The sequence below is a fragment of the Oryctolagus cuniculus genome, chromosome 5, assembly GCF_051225735.1.
Source record: "Oryctolagus cuniculus isolate XC-2025 breed Fujian yellow rabbit chromosome 5, ASM5122573v1, whole genome shotgun sequence".
Taxonomy (NCBI): domain Eukaryota; kingdom Metazoa; phylum Chordata; class Mammalia; order Lagomorpha; family Leporidae; genus Oryctolagus; species Oryctolagus cuniculus.
In genome coordinates this window covers 64,393,712-64,413,349 of record NC_142871.1, presented here as the reverse complement: position 1 = coordinate 64,413,349, position 19,638 = coordinate 64,393,712, and the positions used below count along the sequence as shown (strand labels likewise).

Genomic DNA, 19,638 nt, shown 5'->3' with positions numbered 1-19,638 from the left:
CCCAGCCACATTAGCAGGGAGCTGGATTGGAAGTGGAGCAGCTGGGACTTAAACCAGTTCCTATATGGGATGCCAACATTGCAGGCAGTGGCTTAACCCATTAGACTGCAACGCTGGCCCCAACAATATATATGTTAATTCTGTTCCTTCGCAAGGAAGTTAGCCTAAAATATAATCAGCAGAGATTGATTTGTAAAGGTGTTTCTTACAAAGATATTAATTGCATGGTTCTTATTGTAATTGGGAACAATGTAGTGTTTAAGTAAATTGTAGTACCTCTATCCAATTTTAAGTCAAGCAGCAGAAAGGCTGTATCTGTTTCTGTTTGGTTTGTAGTTTGTCATTAATTTATTTTAACTAGCAAGTAAAATCAAAGGAAGCATAAGATTTGTATGTTATTGATAGAAATGGCTTATGATAGATTGTTATACTTTAAATCTTCTGTAGTTTTAACAACACAGTGAAGGTTCGTGATAAGCATTAAAGAATGGAAATTGTAGAATGATCTCAATTATAATAAAAAGTGCTTTTCAAAAACACTTGAAGTTAATATGCTAAAATATTAGTGTTTGCCTCCGGGTAGTAGAATATTTAGTTATACCTTTACACTTTTCTGTATTTTGTGAGTTCTCTGAGATGAGCATGTGTTACACTACTTTTGTATAATCTGGCCTAAATATGCTTTATTTTTATTTATTTATTTATTTATTTATTTATTTATGTATGTTTTGACAGGCAGAGTGGACAGTGAGAGAGAGAGACAGAGAGAAAGGTCTTCCTTTGCCATTGGTTCACCCTCCAATGGCCGCCGCGACCGGCGCAGTACGGCCGGCGCACCGTGCTGATCTGATGGCAGGAGCCAGGTGATTATCCTGGTCTCCCATGGGGTGCAGGGCCCAAGTACTTGGGCCATCCTCCACTGCACTCCCAGGCCACAGCAGAGAGCTGGCCTGGAAGAGGGGCAACCGAGACAGAATCCGGCACCCCGACCGGGACTAGAACCCGGTGTGCCGACCGGGACTAGAACCCAGTGTGCCAGCGCCGCAAGGCAGAGGATTAGCCCAGTGAGCCGCGGCACTGGCCCCTAAATATGCTTTAAAAACATAACATTTTAGGGGCCGGCGCTGTGGCATAGTGGGCTAAGCCTCCACCTGCAGTGTCAGCATCCCATATGGACGCTGGTTCTAGTCCCAGCTGCTACTCCTCAATCCAGCTCTCTGCTATGGCCTGGGAAAGCAGTGGAGGATGGCCCAAGTCCTTGGGCCCCTGTACCTGCATGGGAGACCTGGAAGAAGCTCCTGGCTTCAGATAGCACAGCTCTGGCTATTGCCATCATTTGGGCAGTGAGCCAGTGGATGGAAGACCTTTCTCTCTGTCTCTCCCTCTCTCTGTCTATAACTCTACCTCTAGAATAAAAATAAACTAAAAAAAATAACATTTTAAAAAGTAGATTCTGGTTGTGAGTATTGTTTTTTTTTGTTTGTTTGTTTTTTGTTTTTTTACAGGCAGAGTGGACAGTGAGAGAGAGAGAGAGAAAGGTCTTCCTTTTGCCGTTGGTTCACCCTCCAATCAGCAGCCGGAGCGCTGATCCAAAGGCAGGAGCCAGGTACTTATCCTGGTCTCCCATGGGGTGCAGGGCCCAAGGACTTGGGCCATCCTCCACTGCACTCCCGGGCCACAGCAGAGAGCTGGCCTGGAAGAGGGGCAACCGGGACAGAATCTGGCGCCCCGACCGGGACTAGAACCTGGTGTGCCGGCGCCACAAGGCGGAGGATTAGCCTAGTGAGCCGCGGCGGCGGCCTTGGTTGTGAGTATTGTTAAGCTGCTACACCTCTGCTTCCAATCCAACTTCCTCCTGATGTGCCTGGAAGGCAGCAGATAATGGCTCAAGTGCTTGGGCCCCTGCTACCCACGTGGGAGACCTGGATGGAGTTTTGGGCTCCTGGCTTTGGGCTAGCCCAGCTTTGGCTGCTGCAGGCATTCAGGGAGTGAACCAGCAGATGGCAGATCTCTCTCTCCCTCTCTCTCCCCCTATTCCCCATCATCCTGTGTTTTAAGTAAATGAGAATTAACCTTTTTTTTAAAGGTACATTCTAAGTTCAATAAGAGATATGTCATTTTTCTAAAGAGAATTCCATTTACATTCCAGAGCTTTAGGATCAGATACAGGAGGATCCACCAGAAATCCAGCTGCCCACTGTGGGCTCATTGGTTTCAAACCAAGCTACGGCTTAGTTTCTCGTCATGGTCTCATTCCCCTGGTGAATTCAATGGACGTGCCAGGAATCTTAACCAGATGTGTGGATGATACAGCAATTGTGTTGGGTATTTATGTGATTCTATATAGTTTTGAAACAGTTTCACCCTAAGACAATTATGTCTGTTACTCATCAGTATTTTTCCTTACAGGTGTATTAGCTGGACATGACCCCAAAGATTCTACCACGGTACAAGGTCCTGTAAATTCATTCTTGCTTCCCAGTTTGACAGATGTGAGCAAACTGTGTATAGGAATTCCAAAGGTAACTTCATTTTCATACCTTTCAGAAAGTTAGGCTCCCACTTGGGATGCCCCCATTCCATATTGGGGTTCTAGTTCAAGTCCCAGCTGCTCTTCTGCCATTCAGTTTCCTGCTAGTGCTAATGGGAAGGTAGCAGATAATGGCCCGAGTGCTTGGGCTCCTGCCACCCATGTGGAAGACCAGGCTGGAGTTCCTGTCTCCTGGTTTTGGCCTGGCTCAGACTTGGCTATTGGCAGCCATTTGGGGAGTGAACCAGTGAATGGAAGATATCTCTGTTTTCTCTCTCTCTTTCACTACCTTCAAATAAATAAAAATATATATTAATATTAAATTACTGACCTTTAAAATGTTTAAGTTTTAAGCCCAGCAATTTGTTAGTGTTCTAAGCCTTTCAGAAATCTTTTTAGGAGAATGTTGTTCTGCAGAATAATGAGGTTGCTGAGCCCCGGCACAGTGGGTGCTTTGGGTTGGCTACTTTTTATTGTGGGAGACTGCCCTGTGCATTGAAAGACGCTTAGCAGCAGCCCTGGCCTCTGCCCCAGGTGCCAGTGACACCACCACAGCCCACGGCCAAAACTGTCTGCAGACATTGCCAGAGGTTCCCTGGTTGGGGAAAGGAGACAGCACTTGTCCCCAAGTGAAACCGCTGACACAGAGAAGCACTGCCTTCTTTAAAGTCTTCCTTTAAGGTAATGTCGGTGCTGCCTTTAAGGAATGAGAGTACAGCTGCAGAAACAGTCCGCGTTTGGAATCCCAGAGCCTGTACTTAACTGCTAAGTAACATTAGGAAAGTGACTTCACTTCTCTGGTCTCAGAATTTCCCATTTATAACATGACGGTGGTAACAGCCACAAGTAATGGGATTCTCAAAAGCAGTAAGCAAGTGAGCCTTTGAGAAGCATCTAGCAGCAGTCCTCATACATAGTGGATATTTAATAAATATAAATTCCCTAACCAGATCTCCCAGTCACGAAGTTGTTATGCCCAGCTTACACTCCCTAGTACTGTGCCTGCCACGCCATCAGCACTGTTAGTTTGATTTTCCTAGTTAGGTACCAGCACTTTCATAATTTTTTTCACATATTGCCAAAGGTCCTGGTGTACACATTTTTATAAAACCATCTATATATAGATGTTCCAATTTCTGTATCTTAACTTTTTTCTGCAAGGAATATCTTGTACCAGAATTGTCACCTGAAGTACGCTCTCTTTGGTCCAAAGCTGCTGATCTCTTTGATTCTGAGGGAGCCAAAGTCAAAGAAGTGTCCCTGCCCCACACCTGTTACTCAATTGTCTGCTACCATGTATTGTGCACATCAGAAGTGGCATCAAATATGGCAAGATTTGATGGGCTGGAATACGGTAAGGTGGTTGTGTGGGGACTTGAATAGTTATTGGACCTTGGATATTTGAAAGGTTTAGTTGTTAGTGATGAAAATAGCTATTGCCTGAGATACTATTAGTGATTCAGAAAAGCAAATCAATGAATCATCTTGCCTTTGTCTTTTTAGCATTGTACTTTCAATGTTTATAATATCTTTTTTATGTTCATTTCACTTCTCTGGACTATGAATATTTTGAAGGTATAGTTTTACTTTCATGTGCTCAGCCCTTCTAATGAAGTGTCTGGCACATGGTAGGAGCTCAGCAAACAACTGGATGGATGAATGGGTGGGTGGGTGGATGGATGGATGGATGGATGGGGGTGTGAAGAAATGAAGTATCTTTCTTGGTTGTTTTCTTTTCTCTCTATGAGCAGTCCTTGTGACTAGTCAGTCACAAGGCAGACAAAGAAGAACCATTAAGGGCAAGTTCCCCAAATTTTAACCTTGAGAATGTGAAGCACCTGCTCATACACTCTCATGAGGGTGTTGCCGGAGGCAGCCAGACCACAGCCAACATGCCTTTGGCTACAGATTTACTACATCCGCCCAGGAAGGAGGAAAAGAAAAGGCATTAGTAAATGGCTAGTTCAAAGTCCAAAGTAGTACTTTATGGGTATTATGGATGTAAAGTGTCCAGGTTGCTACAGGATTGCCGTGGTGTGCAGACAGAGGTTCTTTGTGTGGGTTGTTCTGTGCTGGTGTGCCAGCCTACGGGAGGGAAGGCCAGGCTCACTCACAGGAGGGTGTTGTTTTAGAAGAAAGCAACACTAGTGACCCACACAACTTCCTGGGTTAGTGACTTCTCACAGAAAGCCCTATCACAGTGCAGTAATTCTAGCAAGACAAGGTAATTATACTTGATTTTATAAGGAATACAACAGCAGTCTCCTATTGTATCAGTTTTTCAATAAAGTTTTGATTCTGGGCAAAAAAACATTTAATATTGGTCACAGAAAATGTGAATTTAGGCCTACTTTTCAGGCAAAATCATACTTCATTTTCTAGCAATGTTTATCTCTTTTGTCTCCAGGTCACAGATGTGACATTGATATATCTACTGAAGCCATGTATGCCACAACCAGACGAGAAGGGTTCAATGATGTGGTGAGAGGACGAATTCTCTCGGGAAACTTTTTCTTATTAAAAGAGTAAGACAAACAGTTCTCCATTTGTGAAGCCCCCAGAGTAAAGTAGTCAAATGTCTATCAGGTCTTACCAGTCAAAATTTTTACTAATGAAACAAAATCTTTATGACCTGAATTAGAAAAGGATTTCTGTGTGGCACTTTCGGTTCCTGGTTATTCAAAAGCAAAAAATAAAAAACATTGGCATTGAAGGAAAATAATTAGTACAGTCTAAGTAGTAAGGCCTGAAAGATTTTAGACTCATTAAAATGTCCTGTGCCTATGATTGCCGCCTTAGCTCACTGCTGTTAAGAGACTGAAGCAGGGAGTTGTACCATTGTCTCTTTTTTTTTTTTTTTTTTTTGACAGGCAGAGTGGACAGTGAGAGAGAGAGACAGAGAGAGAAAGGTCTTCCTTTTGCCGCTGGTTCACCCTCCAATGGCCGCCGCTGCAGCCGGCGCACCGCGCTGATCCTGGCAGGAGCCAGGAGCCAGGTGCTTTTCCTGGTCTCCCATGGGGTGCAGGGCCCAAGCACCTGGGCCATCCTCCACTGCACTCCCTGGCCATAGCAGAGAGCTGGCCTGGAAGAGGGGCAACCGGGACAGAATCCGGCGCCCCAACCGGGACTAGAACCCGGTGTGCCGGCGCCGCAAGGTGGAGGATTAGCCTATTGAGCCACGGCGCCGGCTTGTACCATTGTCTCTTAAAAACTTAATGTGAGTCAACTTAGTTTTCCCCTGCACTGTATCTGTTGCATCAAGAAAGAAGTCGAGATTACTGTGGTCCTTGCTTAGATTGTCATCAAGGTGTGTTCATTCAATATGTTATGAAGAGGATACATCTTCACTACCACCAAGTCTTTGTGCAAGGGGACATGAGAAGTGTGGGAAAGCAAAAGTGCTGCTTGCACTGCTGCTTGTAGTGCTTCCTAGGGTTTTTTCCTCCATGCCTTCAAGGGCAGAAAGCGTTGTATTCTTTGGTGCATCATTTTATGTTTTCTTTTCCCTTCTTGAAGTTTAGGATCTATTTTACAGTAGCCATTTGAATGTTCGTATCTGCTCATTCCAACATTTCTGTCATTTCTGGATCTGTTTATATATGATTGATTTTTCCCCCTTGTTCTGGGTCATATTTTCTGATTCTTAACTTACCTAGACATTGCAGATTTTCCATTGTCACGTGCTGAGCTTTTCCTATATTCCCGCAGTGTTGAACTTTGTTGTAGGATGTAGTTACTTGGATTCTGTCAGATCCTTTTCAAGTCTTCCTTTTGTGCTTTGTTAGGATAAGTTCAAAGAATGTTTTGTTTCCAAAAATGTACTTACTTATTTATTTATTTATTTATTCGAAAGGCAGAGAGAGGGAGAGACAGAGACCTTCCATCCTCTGGTTCGTTCCCCCAGATGGCCACAACAGGTGAGGCTAAGCCAAGACAAAGCCAGGGGACCTGGGACTCCATTTGGGTCTCCCACGTGGGTAGCAGAGACCCAAGTCCTTGGGCCATCATCTGCTGCCTTCTCAAGGCATGTTAACAGAGAGCTGGATTAGAAGCAGTATAGCCAGGACTCTGTCACTCCATTTTACGGCGAAACCCTTGAGATTCTACTATATGCCACATGCAGTACCAGCTCTCCCCACTTCAGCTGCTACTTCCAGCCCCTATGAGCTCTAGGAATTGCTTGGCTGCTGCCTTTTGGTGACCCTTTCTCGAGCTTCAGAGCTTTCTTCTCACCCAGGCACAGGGATCTCTGCATGCTGAGCGCTCTCTGTGTGCTACTCCCTCTTACTCGCTACTTTACAATTTCTCACGATCTTTTTCTCCCTGAACTTCAGTTCCCTGTCTTTGTCTCCCAAACTCTGCTTAGGTCTGCTTAGGTTCCTTCTCTCTGGACTGAGCCCAAAAACTGCCTCTAGGCATTAAGCTGGAGAAATCAAGGGCCCTATTTCATTTATTCTCTTGCTCTCCAAATTCTGTCTCCTAAGCACCGTTTTGGTCTGTTGTCTGAAAACAGTTTTCATGTATTTTATCCGGTTTTCTGTTGTTTTTTCTTTTTTTTGACAGAAGTAGACAATGAGAAAGAGAGACAGAGAAAAAGGTCTTCCTTCCGCTGGCTCACCCCCAAAATGGCCGCTCCGGCCAGCGCTGTGCCAATCCAAAGGCAGGAGCCAGGTGCTTCTCCTGGTCTCCCATGCGGGTGCAGGGCCCAAGGACTTGGGCCATCCTCCACTGCTCTTTCGGGCCATAGCAGAGAGCTGGACTGGAAGAGGAGCAACCGGGACTAGAACCCAGCGCCCATATGGGATGCCGGCGCCACAGGTGGAGGATTAACCAAGTGAGCCACGGTGCCAGCCCTTCTGGTTGTTTTAAGAAGTCAAGATAACTCCCATCCCTATCACTCTATCACGTATGGAACTGGAAATTCTAATTTTGAAGCATATTTTAAGTAGGAAGAAATTTAATAGAAAACATTAGTTTTATAAAATCCAGGTTTTTAAATTGCTATTCATACAGTATTCAAATGACCAACTGCCATTACTGTTGTGTGAATTTTATGAGATGCCTGCATTCATCTCTATACATTGTGTAATCAAATGATAGTTTGAGAAATTTCTAGAGCAACTCTTCTGGGTAAGAAGCATTTCACACTTTCATTCCGTTTTAGGTAGTGCTCAGTAGGGCTGGAATTGTTACCTCCACTTCTGCAGTTTAACTGAGATTTACAACAGTTAGTTCTTTTGCCAGCCTTCTTTAACAACCTCATAAGGATCTAAGAAAGTTTGCCTGGGGACATTTGACCCATCAAGTTAAGATGCTGCTGTGACTTCTGCATCGCCTGTTAGAACGCCTGGGTTTGCGTCCTGGCTCTGCTTCTAGGTCTAGCTTCCTGCTCATGCGCACCCTGGGAAGCAGCAGATGATTACTTATGTGCTTGGGTCCTTGCCACCCACGTGGGAAACCCAGATGCAGTTTCAGGCTCCTGTCTTCACCTGGGCAAGCCCTGGCTGTTACAGGCATTTGGGGAGTGAACCAGTGGGTGGAAGATCTGTCTGTCTCCATTTCTCTTCCTTTCAAATAAATAACTGTAAAAGTAAAATAAAAATAAAAGTTTTCTTTTTCCTTGGTTTGCATCTTTAGCCATGGTTACTCCTATGTTTGGCTTTTTCCTCTTTCCCTTTTCAGTCAAGTGAGGATCTTTTCTTGAATCCCAACTTTTTCATTCCTAGGCTATGCCTAAAATACAAAACTGCAAACACTGCATGCTTTCTTCAGTGTCTTTTCCAGATTCTACCAGGAACTACTCCTGGGAGTGTTTCCTAGTATCTGATCCAGATGGCATGTTAGAATTTGGCAAAACCAGCCGGCGCCGTGGCTCAATAGGCTAATCCTCCACCTTGCGGCGCCGGCACACCGGGTTCTAGTCCCGGTCGGGGCGCCGGATTCTGTCCCGGTTGCCCCTCTTCCAGGCCAGCTCTCTGCTATGGCCAGGGAGTGCAGTGGAGGATGGCCCAGGTGCTTGGGCCCTGCACCCCATGGGAGACCAGGAAAAGCACCTGGCTCCTGGCTCCTGCCATCGGATCAGCGCGGTGCGCCGGCTGCAGCGGCGGCCATTGGAGGGTGAACCAACGGCAAAGGAAGACCTTTCTCTCTCTGTCTCTCTCTCTCACTGTCCACTCTGCCTATCAAAAAAAAAAAAAAAAAAAAAAAAAAGAATTTGGCAAAACCTCTGAGTCTTCAAAATAATTAGCTATCATCATTCTATAGATGAAATAAAGTATTATAGTAGAAAGGAGATTGGGGTGAGCCTCTGGAGATCTGCGGTCTAGTCTCCTGTTCCACTCCCTATCTCCGGAACTCTCAGAGGTCACATAATTGCTATGAACTTGATTTTCCTCACCTGCAAATGAATGTTCTGGTTTAGTGATGTTTCTGGAAGTGTTAATATTTTGTGATTACACGAGGGGACTTCAAAGAGTTCATGGAAAATGGAGTTAAAAGGTAAGTGTATTTTGGTGCAAAAAATATTTGAAATCTGTGCATGTTGAGGGATCTTCCAAAGTTCATGTGTATCATGAGAAAAACTATACAGGGATTTCAAATTCGCACCAAAGCAAACTTATCTTTTAATGAAATTTTTCCATGACCTTTTTGAAGTCCCCTATATGTGTGGAATTATATTTAATAGTGAATTCTGATCAATTTCTAGATAGTCAATCTTCTAGAATAACGTTACAGTAGGACAAAAGTCATCTGTGTGTGTTCTTAGGAATCTTAGTGATGCCTGCTCATAAAAGCCAAGAGTCCAGTGGTTCGTTAACAAGCCTCGTGAGAGAGAACTGATTCAAGGAAAAATATAAAAAGCCCTTACCAGAGCCTCTTTTTTTTTTTTTTTTTTTCCTGCAGAAACTATGAGGATTATTTCATCAAAGCACAGAAAGTGAGACGCCTCATTGCTAATGACTTTGTGAATGTTTTCAACTCCGGAGTGGATGTCTTGTTAACTCCCACCACCTTGAGAGAGGCAGTGCCGTATTTGGAGTTCATCCAAGAAGACAACAGAACGCGAAGTGCTCAGGACGATATTTTTACACAGGCTGTAAATATGGCAGGTGAGGATCCCTCAAGAACCTTCTGGCTTTCTTCCAGTTCTTAAACAGATAGCCTCGTCTTCAGCTTACGTTCTAGACAGATCGTCCGCTAAAAGAAGTAACCGGTATTCCATGATTTTTGGAGTGTGTGTGCATGTGTGTACACACTTGCCACACACACTCACATGTGTATGTTTTCCATTTTTATTTATTTTCATTTTATTTGAAAAGCAGAGAGAGAGACAGACATAGATCTCCCATCCAAAATGCTTGCAACAGCTGGGGCTGAGCCAGAGCAAAGCCAGGAGTCTGGAACTCAATCTGCGTGTTTCACATGGGTGGCAGGTACTCAAGGACCTGAGCCATCACCTGCTGCTCACAGGTGTTCACTGGCAGGAAGCCTGGGCTGGAACCCAGGTACTGCAATATGGGGTGTGGGTGTCCGGAGTGGCATCTTAAATGCTATGCCAAATGCCTACTCTCAAAAGGTATATGTTTTGAAACCTTTCAAAACTATAGGAAAGTTGAAAAAGTAGTATAATGAATACCCACACGCTCTCCTCTTGAATTCTTCTTTGTAAACTGACTGCCTCATTTACTTTCTTTTTCTCTGTCTGTCTCAATGCACACACACACTCAGTGTTTCTTGCCCAGTCGTTTGAAAGAACGTTTCAGATACCATGACACTTTACCCCAAATGCATGACCCTTCTAAGAATAAAGACATTCTTCTGCATAATTACAATCCTGTTATCACACCTAAGAAAACAATAATTCAGTAAGAATCTGAATATAATGCATATTCAGATTTTATCAGTTGTCCCAAAAATATCTTAAAGTTTTTGCTCGGGTTGGTGCTATGGTGTAACAGGTAAAGCTATACATGCTGGCATCCCATATGGACACCAGTTCATGTCCTGGCTGCTCCACTTCTGATCCAGCCCCTTGCCAATGGCCTAGGAAAGCAGCATAAGATGGCAAGTGCTTGGGCCCCTGCGCCCATATGGGAGGTCCAGATGGGATTCCTGGCTTCTGGCTTCAGCCTGTCCCAGCCATGGCTGTTGTGGCCATCTGGGGAGTGAACCAGCAAATAAAAGATCTCTAACTCTTTCAAATTAAAAAAAAAAGGTTTTGCCCTTTATATTACATTTGTTTATGATGTCTTGTTTTTATTATTATTATTTAACAGAGTTAGACAGTGAGAGAGAGAGACAGAGAAAGGTCTTCCTTCCGTTGGTTCACCCCCCAAATGGCCGCTAGTGCTGGCGCTGCGCCGATCCGAAGCCAGGAGCCAGGTGCTTCCTCCTGGTTTCCCATGTGGGTGCAGGGCCCAAGCACTTGGGCCATTCTCCACTGCACTCCCGGGCCACAGCAGAGAGCTGGACTGGAAGAGGAGCAACCGGGACAGAATCCGGCGGCCCAACCGGGACTAGAACCCGGAGTACCAGCACGACAGGTGGAGGATTAGCCTAGTGAGCCTGGCCATGATATCTTTTTAAAATCTAGAACAATCTCCCATCTCTCTTGCTTTTTTTAGAAATATATCTGGCTGATTTTGTTTTTTTGTTTTTTTTTAAAGATTTATTTATTTATTTGAAAGTTGAGTTACATACAGAGAGAGAGAGAGAGAGATCTCCCATCCACTGGTTCACTCCCCAAATGGTCACTACAGCTGAAGCTGGGCCTATCAGAAGCCAGGAATTTCTTCCAGGTCTCCCATGCAGGTACAGGGGCCCAAAGCAGTTGGGCCATCTTCTACTGCTTTCCTAGGCCATCAGTGGAGAGTTGGATGGAAAGCAGAGCAGCAGGGATTCAAACCGGCGCCCACATGGGATGCTGGTACTACAGGCGGCAGCTTTACCCATTATGCCACAGCACTGGCCTCTGACTTTGTTTCAATCATCAATTATAATGTAGGAAACTCAAGAGGAAAAGAAAAGTCTACTGTATTTACCCATGCTTTTACTTATTGTGTTCTTTTTAATCCCTTCCTTTCTATTTAGAGGAATTTTTTTAGCCACTCTTTTAGGATAGGCCTGCTGGTGACAAATTCTCTTAACCTTCCTTCAGAAATGTCTTGATTTCTGCTTTATTTTTAAAGGTGTTTTTTGTTTTCGTTTTTTGCTGGAGGTAAGATCTGGTTCAATAGTTCCTGCCTTAAGCACTTTAAAACTACTGTGCCAGGGCCGGCACCGTGGCTCATTTGGCAGGTCCTCCACCTGTGGCGCTGGCATCCCATATGGGTGCCGGGTTCTAGTCCCAGTTGCTCCTCTTCTGGTCCAGCTCTCTGCTGTGGCCCGGGAAAGCAGTGGAGGATGGCCCAGATGCTTGGGTCCCTGCACCGCATGGGAGACCGGGGGAAGCACCTGGCTCCTGGCTTCGGATTGGCTCAGTGCTGGCCGGAGCAGCCATTTTGGGGGTGAGCCAGTGGAAGGAGGACCTTTTTCTCTGTCTCTCTCTCTCACTGTCTAACTCTATTAAAAAAAAAAAAAAAAAAAAAAAAAAAAAAAAAAAAAACCTGTGCCACTTTCTTCTGTCCTGCAGTCTCTGATCAGAAATCCTCCACCTTTTAAATGTTTTCTTTTAAATGACACTGACTCTTTTTGAAGAGTCTAATCCATTTGTGCTTTACGAGGTCCACTCATGATCTGGATTTATCATATTGGTAACTTCTGATTGGATTTAGCTAAACCTTTTTGGCAGAAATCCTATGTACTCTTCCCATCAGGAAACAGTTATAGCAGCTTGTCCCACTTTGGGACACTAAGTTGATCACTTTGTTAAGGAGGTAGCTGCTATATGTTTTCTTTATCAAGATACATCATTGCTTTTGTCATTTAAAAGGAATTTATAAGTGATACGTGGATACCCGGTGAATAAGCCACTGCTCAGTAATTTTGAATCCAGTTCTAGCAGCCACTGATCATTCTGACCTGAATTAAATCACTGTCTAAAGAATTACCAAATGCCGACATCTCTAATTCTGTCATTCCTATTGGTATTAGTTAGAAGACTTCTCCAAAGAGGAGCTTTTCTCTTTGTTTCTATACGATGTATTAAAAGGAATTACTGTAATCATTATTTTTGATAGTTAAATCATGCTCAATTTGGCCAGTTGGAGCCAAATTGCATCAAGTTGTATGCATCCTCTAGACCTATCCTCATTAATTTTGGAAAACTTCCTTGTTCTTTAAAAAAAATATTTATTTATTTGAAAGTCAGAGAGAGAGGAGAGGGAGAGGAAAAGGGAGAGGGAGAGGGGGAGGGAGGTCTTCTATCTGCTGGTTCACTCCCCAGATGGCCACAATGGCCGGAGCTGCGCCGATCTAAAGCCAGGAGCCAGGAGCTTCTTCCAGGTCTCCCATGCGGGTGCAGAGGCCCAAGGACTTGGGCCATCTTCTATTGCTTTCCCAGGCCATAGCAGAGAGCTGGATTGGAAGAGGAGCAGCCGGGACTAGAACCGGCACCCATATGGGATGCCGGTGCTTCAGGCCAGGGCATTAACCCGCTGCACCACAGCGCCAGCCTCGGAAAACTTCCTTGTTCTATGGCATAACAAGAAATCTCAGGATCTTGTACTTTCTCTGTCCTGGTGCTGGAATTAAAACTACCCTGCGTTAATCGATCTAAAACCTGGAATTAAACTACTGTGCGCTAACTTCCCATTTAATAGATTAGCAAAAATTCAAAAGCCCAGCAACATGCTGTGTTGACAAACCTGTCAGAAAAGCAGCACTCTGGGCAAGCGCTGTGGCACAGTGGGTAAAGCCTCCGCCTGTGGCGCCAGCATCCTATATGGGCACCAGTTCAAGTCCTGGCTGCTCCTGGCTCCTGCCTTTGGATCGACGAAGCTTCGGCCTTTGCAACCAACTGGGGAGTGAACCAACAGATGGAAGACCTCTCTCTCTGCTCCTCCTTCTCTCTGTGTGTAACTCTTTCAGATAAATCAATAAATCTTTAAAAAAAAAAAAATCCAGCTCTCTGTTATAGCCTGGGGAAGCAGTGGAGGATGACCCAGGTGCTTAGGCCCCTACATCCACGTGGGAGACCCGGATGAAGCTCCTGGCTTTGGATCAGCCCAGCTCCAGCTGTTGCATGCATTTGGGGAGGGAACCAGCAGATGGAAGACCTTTCTGTCTGTCCTCTCTGTAACTCTACCTCTCAAAGAAATAAATAATATCTTAAAAACAAAAGAAAAGCACTCATTTTGCTGGTGAGAATTCAAAATAATATAACTATTACAGGGGAATTTGGCAATATCTAATTATAGATGTGTTGATCCTTTGATGCAGCAATCTCTCTTTATCTGACAAACTTTGAAGGATACTAAAAAACATGTACATAAGGTAATTCCTTGTGACACTGCATGACATGGTCAGATATTACAAACAACCTAAATACCGAGCCATAGAGAACTAATTGAATAAATTATTGTAAAACTTTGTCATGGAGTATTGTACAGCTATAAAAAAAGAATAAAAGTCTCTGAACTGATACAAGAGTGATTTTCAAGCTCCACTGTTAAGTGAATAAAGCATGAGACAAAAGCATATCCACAGGATAAAATTTTTTGTTGCCTTTTTAAAGCTTACATGGTCTGGGCCCTGCTGGTACTGAAAGGTAGAAGAGGTCTCTGCTTGTAACGGCGAGCTCATCCACTCACGGTTTCTTTCTTTCCCTCAGGACTGCCGGCAGTGAATATCCCAGTGGCCCTCTCACGCCAAGGGCTGCCAATAGGATTACAGTTTATTGGACCTGCATTCTGCGATCAGCAGCTTCTTACAGTTGCCAAATGGTTTGAACAACAAGTACAGTTTCCTGTTATTCAACTTGAAGAACTCATGGATGATTGTTCTTCAGTCCTTGCCAATGAAAAGTTAGCTTCTGTGTCTCTAAAACAGCAGTGATGAATACGTAATGAAATTAAAATGACTTTCAGAGATTCTCTACCCTGGAGAGTCAAATGATCTTGGCTGGGTTCTTGTAATTAGGTTCATTATCAACACAGTCATTCCCTAGAATCACTTTTTAGAATTCCTGTGATGTAGTTAATTAATTATAAATAATCTGTCAGCACTTATTAAACATCCACTAAGCGTAAAATGCAGGATCTCTATTATAACACAAGATAGCATGTTCATAACAAACAGTGCGTCCTGCAAAATGTTGATTGTAAAGAATGCTTACAGCAAAGTAACGTTAGGGATAAACTTCTCAGAAGTTGCGCATCCTGGTAACTCAAGCACCAATAGAAGCAGTAATTGTATCTCCAGAGGTAACTGGAGAGCCCAGGCAGCAGCTCATTGTGTGGTGAAGCTGCCTCAGGGGATGTTAAAGAGGCACACTAAACAATCAGGCAGGAGTAGTCCTGGCTTCCGAGGGCTGAGCAGAGCGGGCGGCAGAGGGGTTGTGTGTGCCGGTGGCAACGCCACCTGCCGGCACCTGAGTCATGCGGGTTGGGGGGTCCCCGGCTGCAGGCCCTGCTGTTGTTTATCTAAAAACAGAGCTGAAGGCCGGCGCCGCGGCTCACTAGGCTAATCCTCTGCCTTGCGGCGCCGGCACACCGGGTTCGTGCCGGGTTCTAGTCCCGGTCGGGGCGCCGGATTCTGTCCCGGTTGCCCCTCTTCCAGGCCAGCTCTCTGCTGTGGCCAGGGAGTGCAGTGGAGGATGGCCCAAGTGCTTGGGCCCTGCACCCCATGGGAGACCAGGAGAAGTACCTGGCCCCTGGCTCCTGCCATCGGATCAGCGCGGTGCGCCGGCCGCAGCGCGCCGGCCGCGGCGGCCATTGGAGGGTGAACCAACGGCAAAGGAAGACCTTTCTCTCTGTCTCTCTCTCTCACTGTCCACTCTGCCTGTCAAAAAAAAAAAAAAAAAAAAAAAAAACAAAACAAAAACAAAAACAAACAAACAAACAAAAACCCAGAGCTGAAGTGACTGAACACTTGTTTCCTTTCCTCCTCAGGGTTAAAGTTTTTACTTCTGTTCCTGCCCAGAAGCCAGAACAGTTCTCCCACTCCATTCATTCTCCCATTACCAATCACAAATGAGCTCACTGAGGTCTCACAAACATTTGTTGTAACCTAGCAGACCATACTAGACTGAAACTTGGTAGACAGTGGAGGGTGATTTTGGTGAGAATGGTTAAAAATATACAAGTAGTATACGGTATGAAAAACTTGCAGATAATTTGGTGAAGCTGCCAAAGAGAGGTAGCCCATGCAGGATCCTCTGACCCCAGATTCTCTGTTCCTTAAGCTTTCCTTACTCTCCTGATTCTTAGAAGTGTCCTCTATTTGGCCCCCCCATCCCCTTTTTTATTTGAAAGCCAGAGTTACAGAGAGGAGGAAAGAGAGATCTTCCATCTGCTAGTTCACTCCCCAAGTGACCGCAACAGTTAGGGCAGGGTCAGGCCTAGGCCAGGATCCTGGAGCTTCTTTTGGGTCTCCTACCACATGGGTGCCAGGGATCCACGCACTTGGCCCATCCTCCGCTGCGTTCCCAGACGCATTAGCAGGGAGCTGAATCAGAAGTGGAGCGGGGCCGGCACTGTGGCATAGCGGGTGAAGCCACCATCCGCATCCCATATGGGCACCAGTTCATGTCCCGGCTGCTCCACTTCCAATCCAGCTCTCTGCTGTGGCCTGGGAAAGCAGTAGAAGATGGCCCAAGTCCTTGGGCCCCAGCAGCTGCATGGGAGACCCAGAGGAAGCTGCTGGCTCCTGGTTTCAGATTGGCGCAGCTCTGGCTGTTGCGGCCATTGGAGAATGAACCAGCAGATGAAAGACTTTTCTCTCTTTCTCTCTCACGCTCTGAAATAAATAAATAAATAAATATTTAAAAAAAAAAAAAAGTGAAGCAGCTGGGTCTCCTATCGCCTCCCATATGGGATTGTGGGTGTTGCAGGCGGAGGCTTAACATGCTATTCCACAATGCTGGCCCCTATTTGGGCCCCATAAGACCGAAGAGATATTGAAGGGAGTCTGTGCTTAATATTTGACAAAATATACTGAAAGTCATACACTTCCTCACTGTGAGGATCCATCATTGGGTTTCTTTGTCATTGCTAGAAACACTTTGTCATTCTGACCAGGTGTTGCAACAGGCACTTAAAAATTGTTGATAAATGAAGCCGGCGCCGTGGCTCAATAGGCTAATCCTCCACCTTGCGGCGCCGGCACACCGGGTTCTAGTCCCGGTCGGGGCGCCGGATTCTGTCCCGGTTGCCCCTCTTCCAGGCCAGCTCTCTGCTATGGCCAGGGAGTGCAGTGGAGGATGGCCCAGGTGCTTGGGCCCTGCACCCCATGGGAGACCAGGAAAAGCACCTGGATCCTGGCTCCTGCCATCGGATCAGCGCGGTGCGCCGGCTGCAGCGGCGGCCATTGGAGGGTGAACCAACGGCAAAAGGAAGACCTTTCTCTCTCTGTCTCTCTCTCTCACTGTCCACTCTGCCTGTCAAAAAAAAAAAAAAAAAAAAAAAAAAAAATTGTTGATAAATGAAAGTAGAAAGCCAGCTTTAATAAGTTCACATTGGTTAGTAAGTAAAAATTATTTTCTAAATATGAGGTACATAAAAAAATCAGCAGGCTGGCATGTGCCACTGGAGGAATTAAAACCTGTTACCTGTTACTTTGAATTCAAATTTTTTTCTCTGCCCTGGGTTGTGCCCATTCCCAAATAATCTGATCAACTTTAAAAGCTTTATGTGAGGGCTGGCATTTGGTGCAGTGTGTTAAGCCACTTCCCGTGACCCCCAGCATCCCATATGAGCATCGGTTTGAGTCCCAGTTGCTCCACGTCTGATCCAGCTCCCAGCTAATGCACCTGGGAAAGCAGAAGATGGCCCACATACTTGGACCCCTGCCACCTACCTTGGGAGACCCAGATGGAGTTCCCAGTTCCTGGCTTTGGCCTGGACTGGCCCTCCCTGTAATTGATATATATGTCTCCATCTCAGTCTTTCTCTGTGTCTCTCTCTAGCTCTGCCTTACAAATAAATAAATCTTTAAAAAGTTTTGTTATGTGCCAGACTCACTGATGTTTGTATCAATTTTGACTGAACTCTGAAGAGAAGAAATCCTCAAGAGAATTGCATTACTTATACTAAAAGGATACCATCTTCAGTGAAGGCACTAATATGATGTACAAAGCCAACAAATAAATCTTTGCCCTGGTCTTTTTATCTATGTATAATTTGAAAGGAAGAATTTTCAAAGAATATTTGTTAACTTGTGCTTATACCTACTTGAGCTGCACTAACTGTTGGAATCTACAAATAGAGAAGTGAAAGATGTATCATTCTTACATAGTAACACCCAACTCACATGAAATGATACTTAATTTGTTTTTCTTTCTCCTCCATCTTTCTCGTCACTCTAAGAGATCACCTTTTGCCAGGTCTGCCTGGGAATGTGACCATTTCTGTGTCTCAGCTAATTAAACCTCTGAAAGTGTTAGCAACAGGGGCTTCTGAAGGGCCACAGGTGTTGATGAGCTTTTTTTTTAAAAAAAAAAGATTTATTTATTTATTTGAAATTCAGAGCTACAGATAGAGGAGAGGTGGAGAGAGAGAGAGAGAGGTCTTCCATGCGATGGTTCACTCCCCAGTTGGCCGCAACGGGCCAAGCTGCGCCCATCCGAAGCCAGGAGCCAGGAGCTTCCTCTGGGTCTCCCACACACGTGCACTTGGGCCATCTTCTACTATAACCCAGCAAGACAGTAAGCAAAAGTTAGAAACAACAACAAAAGCTTGCTGGAGTAGGGGAAAAAAGTGATGAGATCACAAAACTTGGCACCCTGACACCACACAGACCCAAAGGAGGACGCGGGGAAACCACGTCCTGTTGGCCCACACTAAGCAATACCATGAGTGTCACCTGAAAGCAGGGAGGTGCACTGTACCCTCTGGATGGCCGTGTGACACCAGGTCCCGAATAACTTACCTGTTGTGTTTAATTAGACACTGCAGACACAGTTGAGAACAGAAGAGCTTCCCTGGCTAGTTCATAACTCAAGCAGTATGTACACTAGAACGTAAACCTGAAAATTCAACAGAGGCAAATAACACGAGGGAAAACCCAGCCAACATTAAGTAACCACTACAGGATTTCAAAGAGCTTTTTTATTTCCCTTTATACCACAATGGAATATAAATCCAAAAAGGATTTTAGGCAGTTTATTAAAAATATATTATTACAATGGCATAAAAGTAAATGCCTGTGGAAATCGGTCAAGTGAAAATGAAAGAGGGGAATAAGGCTAAACCAGACTCAGATTAAAAGCAGATGCTAAGGCTAGACAGCGTGTGCACAGTGGGAAATCCCCAGTTGCCTTCCCAGTGGGGTAAGGCCACCAGCTTTAAAAATCACACAGACCTGGGTTTGAATCTATTACTGTCATTTACAAGCTGTGAAACTTGCCTAGGCTTCAGTATCCTGATCTATGAAGTAGGAACACTGTCCCTCATGGGGCGGGATTGAATTTCAGTGGTGCACTGAGAGCGCCTCGCATGAGGCCTGACGTACAAGAACGCGGTAGCTTGGAGACATAAGTAGATGCTCACAATTGTGGAGTGATTTTTCTTACACAGACCTCATGGCAGACTAACGGCATTTAGCCAATTTAATTGAATGATTGCACTAAGGACCACTTATATACCTCCTTGATGATCTGGCTTCCTCTGAAATAAAGGTGAGAATATCAGGAAGAATGGTGGGCTCTCTATTTTTGAAACAGATTTTGGGACCTCCCCTACTCTAAGAGTTTCTGATTCCCTAGGGCAGGGGAGGACCCCAAGAATTTATTTTTAAGATTTATTTATTTATTGGGAAGAATGTCAGAGGGAGAGATGGAGAAGAGATCCTCCATCTGCTGGTTCACTCCCCAAAGCGGCCACCACAGCAGGGCTGGGCCAGGCCAACCCAGGAGCCAAGAGCTCCATGCAGGTCTCTCCTGTGGGTGGCAGTTCCACTGCCTTTGCAGACACAATGGCGGGGAACTGTCTCAGAAGCAGAATATCTGGGAT

The 19,638-nt window shown here is 45.1% G+C and overlaps 1 protein-coding gene and 1 long non-coding RNA gene across 6 annotated transcripts in view; one reads left to right on the top strand and one right to left on the bottom strand.

The window, feature by feature from the left end:
* The window catches only part of QRSL1 (glutaminyl-tRNA amidotransferase subunit QRSL1), a 29,615-nt gene extending 15,034 nt beyond the window's left edge, over positions 1-14,581 (top strand). The window contains exons 6-11 of one of the 2 annotated variants that reach the window (XR_016233809.1): positions 2,150-2,325; positions 2,410-2,522; positions 3,744-3,884; positions 4,938-5,055; positions 9,434-9,639; positions 14,301-14,581. Coding sequence is in view for 1 of the 2 variants with exons in the window: in XM_002714875.6 (XP_002714921.3) it covers positions 2,150-2,325; positions 2,410-2,522; positions 3,692-3,884; positions 4,938-5,055; positions 9,434-9,639; positions 14,301-14,524 (1,030 nt within the window). In the remaining variant the exon portion in view is untranslated. Of the gene's footprint in view, positions 1-2,149; positions 2,326-2,409; positions 2,523-3,691; positions 3,885-4,937; positions 5,056-9,433; positions 9,640-14,300 lie in introns of both variants that reach the window. The other variant, XM_002714875.6, reaches the window with a different exon arrangement.
* Positions 14,582-16,525: 1,944 nt separating this feature from the next.
* LOC149126537 (uncharacterized) overlaps positions 16,526-19,638 on the bottom strand; it is a 41,446-nt gene continuing 38,333 nt past the window's right edge. For 2 of the 4 annotated variants that reach the window (XR_016233811.1, XR_016233813.1), the window contains exons 3-4: positions 18,557-18,653; positions 16,526-18,311 (exon numbers count right to left, since the gene is read on the bottom strand). This is a non-coding gene — a long non-coding RNA (uncharacterized LOC149126537). The remainder of the gene's footprint in view (positions 18,312-18,556; positions 18,654-19,638) is intronic. The other 2 variants (XR_016233812.1, XR_016233814.1) reach the window with 1 other exon arrangement.